The sequence below is a fragment of the Eptatretus burgeri genome, chromosome 14 (genome assembly GCF_056783735.1).
Source record: "Eptatretus burgeri isolate ZD-2024b chromosome 14, Ebu_testis_v1, whole genome shotgun sequence".
Lineage (NCBI taxonomy): Eukaryota > Metazoa > Chordata > Myxini > Myxiniformes > Myxinidae > Eptatretus > Eptatretus burgeri.
Window position 1 is genome coordinate 56,824,680 of NC_140974.1, and position 7,500 is coordinate 56,832,179.

At 47.4% G+C, this 7,500-nt stretch overlaps 1 protein-coding gene across 13 annotated transcripts in view; it reads left to right on the plus strand.

The window, feature by feature from the left end:
- The window catches only part of LOC147013294 (regulating synaptic membrane exocytosis protein 2-like), a 124,612-nt gene that overhangs the window by 62,724 nt on the left and 54,388 nt on the right, over positions 1–7,500 (plus strand). For all 13 annotated transcript variants that reach the window (XR_015051255.1, XM_085854987.1, XM_085854988.1 and 10 more), the window contains 2 exons: positions 3,578–3,687; positions 4,169–4,287. Coding sequence is in view for 12 of the 13 variants with exons in the window: in XM_085854987.1 (XP_085711113.1) it covers positions 3,578–3,687; positions 4,169–4,287 (229 nt within the window). In the remaining variant the exon portion in view is untranslated. The remainder of the gene's footprint in view (positions 1–3,577; positions 3,688–4,168; positions 4,288–7,500) is intronic.

Below are 7,500 nucleotides of genomic sequence, written 5' to 3' on the forward strand. Positions count from 1 at the left end.
CGATAGCCAAGGATTCTCCAAAGAGACCTGGTACCAAAGGAATTAAGTCTCCGTCTCAGATCCTTGGTCAGAGTCCAAGTCTCGCATCCATAGAGCAAGACTGGAAGCACCAAGGAGCTGAAGACTTGGACTTTCGTCCGCCCGCACAGGTACTGGCAGCGCCACACCCCATTATCCAGTGAATCCATGACTCCCCAGGCCCGACCCAGATGTCTATTGACCTCTGACTCACAGCCGGCAGAGACAGGAATATCACTGCCAAGGTAAGTGAATTTCTCCACGACCTCAACATCCTCACCACAAAGAGGCACAGACAGGACAGCAGCATCCAAGATGTCATTGAAAGCCTGGACCTTAGTTTTGACCCAGGAAACCCGTAATCCCAGCGGCTCCGCCTCCTCATTCAGCGCCTCAAGGGCCCCAAAAAGGATGTCTAAAGTCTCCGCAAAGATGACTGCATCATCCGCGAAATCAAGGTCAGAGATCTTGACATTCCCAAACGATGCACCGCAGCTTGATCTCTCCGACATCCTCCCGAGAATCCAGTCCATACAAGTGCTGAAAAGTGTGGGGGCCAGTACATACTCCTGACAAACTCCATTAACAACTGGAAATAAGTCAGAGATGGCACCAACATATCTCACAGCACTCTCAGTACCAGAGTAGAGTTCAGACATCTGATCGATCAGTTTTGGTGGCACCCCACGAAGACCAAGAATCCTCCAGAGGGCAGCCCGATTCACTGAATAGAACGCTTTACAGAGATCAACATAGGCTGCAAGCAGCCCCTGTCAAAACTCTTGGCTGGGTTCGGTGAAAACCCAAAGAGCAAGGAAACTGTCAATCGTTGACCTCTTTGGTGTAAAGCCTGACTGCACTGGACGCTGGTGCTCAAGCAAATGGTAGCAATCCCTGTTAATAATTAAACGAGCAAAGACCTTGCCCGGCACTGAAAGCAGCGTCACTCCTCGGTAGTTGTTGCAGTCTTGGCGATCACCCTTCCCTTTCCAGAGAGGGACAACAAGGCCCCTCTTCCAGTCAGTTGGGATCTGTGTTCCAGGCAGAACACAGAACTGCATGCAACGACATGAGTGCAGCATTTCCATGAGCCTTGAGCTGTTCAGCATGGATAACACAGATCCCTGGAGCTTTACCCCATTTCAACCGGTTGACCGCCTCCTGTGTTTCCACAAGCGAAGGTGGACCACAGTTGATTGAAGGGTCAGCAACAGGGATTGTAACACCCCTGATGTCCAACTCGACAGCTGTTGGATCAGCCTGGTACAACCACTCAAAGTAATCGGCCCAGCGGGCCTTCACTTCGGACTCCTCTGTCAAGAGTCTACCACCCCTCTGCTCTAACTGCATTACACCGAGGGATGGGCTTGGATGAACGCAATGCACGAATTCCCCTGAAAGCAGGACGAGAATCCCTTAACCACAGGTGATGGTCTACCGCCTCACAGATTCCTTGCACATAGGCCTCCTTGTCCACCCTCAGTGCACGTACAATTTTACACCTCAGCTCCCTGAACAGCTCAGCTCTGCCATTCAGCCTGGCCCTGTGACTCTGGTCAATGGTATCCAGTGTCCCTTGAGAGACAAAATTCTTCTTTGCCCGAGGGTGAGTTCCAAGACCTCCACCGGCAACATCAAGGACGGTGGTCTTGAAGGCACTCCACAACTCTTCAGGACCTCCCAAAGCACCCAGACCCCCCAAATCTCCATTCTGCTTGTTCGCAAACTCCTCAGCTACCCTCTCATCCTTGAGCTTGCCAATATCCAGCCTAGGCTGGGATGGTACCATTCTCCTGGATTTAAGTTGCAACTTCAGAGTTGCTACAACAAGCCGGTGGTCAGTATTGAGGAACTGAGCACTCCGGTAGACCCTGCAGTTCTGGATCATCCTCCAGCGACCATCAACGAGGATATTGTCGATCTCCTTTACCACACCACCAGCATTGGAATACCAAGTCCAGCGATGAGCTTGTGGGTGCTGAAACCATGAACCAGCCACCCTAAGTCCATGACTTCTTGCAAAGTCAAGGAACTTAGTGCTATTCTGGTTCATAGTTCCTGACCCATGGGGACCAACACACACCTCATAACCATCCCTATCAGTTCCAGTCGATGCATTGACATCCCCCAAGACTAGAAGTGTATCTCGTCTGAGGCACTGATCAACCACAGACTCGAGCGTGGCATAGAATGCATCCTTCATGGTGAGATCACTCACCTCAGTTGGAGCATAAACAGAGACCAGGGAAATGACACCTAAGGAGTGACGAATCCTCAGTCTCATAATACACTCGTTGACCGGTGTTACCTCAAATATCATTGGAGTCAGCTTATTGGACACAGCTACAGCAACACCTTTGGCATGGTAACCATCAGAGCGACCAGACCAATGGTTGGTGTAACCACCCACCATGATCTCGCCGCAATCCAGTCTCCGAACCTCAGAGAGTGTTGCAATACCGATGTCCAAACGCTTGAGCTCAGATGATAACAGAGACAGGTGATCATCCTCTCTTCGGGATAGGACATTCCCGGCACCTACCCGAAGGGACCGCCTCAGGTTAACCCAAGGAGACTGCCGTCTGGTGGACGACACCTCAGCACCACTCTGACACTCTCCCACAATCTGACCCAGGGATGTTACCCCGTGGTTTCCCTCCTATCAAACATTGGGGGTCCCGAAGGCTTTGCCCCAATCCCTTCATCCGGTGAGCTGCCCTGCGAAGGGAAGCTGCACAGGAGGTACTCCCATGTAGTGGGTTTTCAGATTTCTTTGCGTTTTTCTGTTTTGTGGAATAAATGGTTTTACGGTGGCCGGAGTGCAAATCCTGCCACGAATCTCCTAATAAGAAGTAACCCAACTGCAGGAGGACGTCCGCAGACACAATTGGGCACTAGATATGGATGGCCGTTGGCTCACAAGGAGCTCCTCCGCCCTTTGACAGGTTTTGTTTTTAATCCTGCTGGGTGTCCATATCCAAACACCCTGCTCACCAGAAAACCTGGTGGGGGAGACGTTTAGTCGCCAACAACCCGACCATGGAACAGGTTAGTACAGGTTTACATGATACCTGTAGCAAGTCACAGATATAATCCGACCTGACCTGATAACTTTCTCTCCCTCTCCCCTCTCTTCCTCTCTCTCCCACCCCTTCAATGGTGGGTTGTATTTGAGATATACATATACAAATACATATACATGTTTTATGATGGTGGGTTTTATGATCCCCGGTCAAGTAGGTTAAGAGAAAATAATCAGATAGGCAAACAGAATAAGCGTATTGCGCGCGCGCGCGCGCGCACACACACACACACACACACACACACACACACACACACACACACACACACACACACACACACACACACACACACACACACACACACACACACACACACACACACACACACACACACACACACACACACACACACCCCTAGCTTGGTCGAACTGAATATGCAATTTGGCTACTACATGTTGAGTCAATAAATTCCAAATACAATATTTTGGTTGATGATTTTTCTCTGATTATTTATGACCTTTCATTTTAATGAGCAGAATGAATCACCAAAGCAGCGTGGGACTCGACACATCTAGTGGCACACCGGCCGGTGGGCGCAGGGGGCGACAGCTGCCCCAGGTGCCAGCAAAGAGCAGCTCAGAGCGTGGTAAGCAATTGAGTTAAACAGTTTTGAAAGTTTTGAATGTTTTGTTTTGAATGTTTTGAAAGACAGATAAGTGAATATCTTAGATATTACCAACAAAACTTAAAACCAAATATTCTGTGCCAAAATTTAGGATTGATAGGTCTCGGCTGACGGGAGCTGCCACAGAAAAGCCCCATCTTTTTGGGGTCTCCCCGGAGAGACCCACCCCATACATTTGGGGTCGGCCTGGAGAGACCCCATATGTTTGTTTGTGGTCACCCCGAGCAGACCCCATATATTTGGTGTCACACAGGGGAGGCGTTGAGTGTTTGTGGTCACCCTGGGGTTGGGGAACCCTGAAATGTTCAGGCAAACCCCTTTGAGATGCTCTAGAACTGTTTGGGAGATGCCTTTGTATTGTTGATCGATGTTGCTTTTTGGTAGCAATTGTTTGAGGTTGGCCATAGGTTGGTTGTGCACATTTTTTTCCCCTTCATTGCAGTCCTGCCAGCCCTGGCAGATGTTGAAGAAAGAAAGCAACAAATGATGATGAAAATGAACAAGTATCAGCAATGTAAAGGGTCACTGAGTGCAGATGGAGAACCAATTCAACAATACAAAGTGAGGCCTAAGAGTGTACTCTGTCTGCACCAATATGCACTTCCTGTACACAGTTTTTCTTATTGTTCATACATGATATGTACAGGTAGTCATTGCACTCATTGTGATTTCATGAATGGTTGATTCTTTCTCGTTTCCATGTAAAAAAATAAAATAATATCGCACCCATGTCCGAAGGAAGCAGTTCAATTTGGCATTTTTAATGTGAAATAGGCAAAACCGAGAAACGAACTAAGCACTTTAGAATTACCTTTTAGAATTAAACACGGTGGGCTAGAAAGGTTCTTCTTCATTTTTGATGGACAGACAGATGGAAGGAAGGACATATCCAAATATTGAAGCAGCTTCACCGCTTAAAAATTAATCTGGCATGTTCATCTCACGTCTTGGCAACAAAGAACTTGAGCAAAGTCAAAGATGCGCCATCGCAAATCCCCACATTTCCCACCTAAAACAAAGTTGAAGGATTCATAAAGTTCTACCAGGATTGACCCAATATTAAAATTTCATGTTAAGATAAAAAAAACAAAGATGAAAGTCATGAGAAATGCGCTCATTTAAAAGCAAAAGGGTACACAATTGTCGACACCAATGGCGCAGCTTATACACCAAACTGGAAGGGACTATCCTCACAGTGTACATGTACATGTACATGTAGTGAGTGAGTGATGTACAACAGGTTAACTAGCAATGATTGAACATAACTGTACATAAACATAAACCGTTGCGCAGAAATTCACCAAACCTGGTAGTTATTATCACCACGTAGCCAGGGCCGGCGCTACCATAAGTCCAACTAGGCAGCCTTTGGGCACAGACCTCAGAGGGGCGCATTACTGACCTTTAAGGGTCACAGTTTTATGCAAATTATTATTTTAAGAAAACATAATAAAAGGCAAATATAACATTTCATTGTTCAGAATAGTTTAGAGTTCATTGTTAGTTCATAACCAGTTTATTGTTTTCAACATTTTTTCGACAAAACATGTTTTTAAAAATCAAGGTTGGCAATTTTTTTTCAGGGGATGCAAAGAGCCTTGCCTAAGGTGCAAAATAGTCTGGCGCCGGCCCTGCACGTAGCAAGAAGTTGCAAGAGCAGTATAATTTTTGGCCTCACCCCCTGGGGTGGGGCCAAAAGTTCAAACACCAAAAAATGCAATTATGGGCACATTTTAAGATGAAATATGTAACACATCTCCACTCATGGCTCACAGACTTCCTCTTCTGTCGCAGCTAACGTGTGGCCCTAAATGGAGTTCTCTCATCCCCTCTTACTGTCCAGGCTGGAGTTCCTCAAGGTAGCGTTCTGGGCCCAGTGCTTTTTCTGGTTTTCCTCAATTATCTCTCCAACTCCCTGGAAAAACCTCTTTATGTCTTTGCTGATGACTCCACCCTCTGCCGTACCATCTGTCATCCCTCAGACTAGCAAGCTGCAGCTTCTTCACTCTGCAGATCTGAAATAAAATCACAAACTGGTCCAACACGTGGAACATGTCTTTCAATCCTGACAAATCTCACACTCTCACTATGTCTCTCCGAAAGGACCATCTGGAACATCCCCCACCCCCCCTTGCCAATGTACTTTCTCAACAATCCTCTGGAAGAAGTCCTTTCATTCAAGCTTCTGGGTCTCACTATCTGCCATGATCTTTTCTGGGAAAGCCACATTTCCAACCGAGCCTCCAAAGCCAGTCACCACTGGGCATCCTCCATCATGCAAAGTCCTTCCTCAGCCCACCTGAACTTCTGACCACATACAAAGCTTTCGTCCACATCCGGATGGAGGACTGCTCTCCCTTCTGGGCTGGTGCTCCTGCCTCCCACCTTTCTCGGTTTCACTCTGTGGAAACCAAGGGCATTTAGGATTATTTGTATCTCCTGTGGTGAGGCTGAGTCGTTGGGCCTCTCACACTCTCACTGCAGGCAGGTTGGTGGTCTTTCTGTCTTCTACCATCTCCTCTCTGGTCTCGCCCCCCCCCCGCCCACCCGCTCTGTCCACCTCCCCCCATATTTCCGCAGCGCACTCAAGGTCCGCGAGCAACCCCCTTCTGGTAAAACTACCAAAATCACGAATCACCGCTCACCTTCACTCTTTCATTCCTCTTTTTCCCACCTTTGGACTAAACTCCCTCATTCTGTTCAATCCCATTCTTCCCGTCAGGCTTCAAAACAGTTGTTCACCACCCCCTCTTATCTTCCCCCATCCAAAATCATGATCTTTTCTACCCCCGTTAATCCACCCCAACCCCACCTCCTTCAAATTCCCTGCTTTCTTTCCTGAAAGTCCCTGTAGTGTCCACCTTGTATACCCCCATTTAACCCACTCCATCGCTCTCTCTTCCACAGATCTCCAAATGTCTCTCTTCCCCATGTTTTGTCCTTCCCTCTCCCGCCCGTCTTGTCTCCTGCCCCCCTTATTGTGCTTTGTGTGTTTGCTCTCATATGAGCCTCGATAATGTATACAAAAAACAAACAAAACACTTTTTTTGGGGTGGGGGGGGGGTATTTCACCTTCGGTTCATGCCCTAGAGGTAGGGAATTTGGATTACGGGAGTCAAAATTGGGCCTGGTTTTGAGCCTGGAGCCTGGTGTTGACTTAGCGGTTAGAGTGGTGGCTTGGGATCCTCAGAGTTCTGAGTTCGAGCCCTGCTGTCCACTGAATTAACATCAGGAGGGTTGACTCAGCCTTTCATCCTTCTGAGGTCGGCGAAATTTGCACCAGTATACTGGTAATTATCCCTGCATGTCAAAGGGTTGGAGTCAGGAAGGGCATCCGGTCGTAAAAGCATTGTCACTAGAAAGGGTACCATGATTGGAGCCCACAAAAAGCTGACCCCTGCTCAGGGAAAAAGGCTTTAAAATGGTGTGATGAGTCAAAATTGGGGAAAAAAATTTTTAACTCGAAATTTGATATTGGGTCATTCCTGGTGAATGCCATCTTCCAACTTTGCTTTCGGTGGGAAGCGTGGGGATTTGGGATGGCAAGCCATCAACTTCGCTCAAGTTTGATTTTATTTTGTCATAAACTGCAAGTTATCCAACAATGAAGCCATACTCCTTCTTTTACGTAAAAATTGTCACAATTCCAGGACGACTTGCTTCCGGTACGGTTTTTGTTCTGGTTGCCATTGAGCTCTTTCTGTTATCATTACTTTTTTTGTTAAATTATGTTGTGGCACATTGCCATTTCTAAATGCCCTGTGTAGCTTGAGC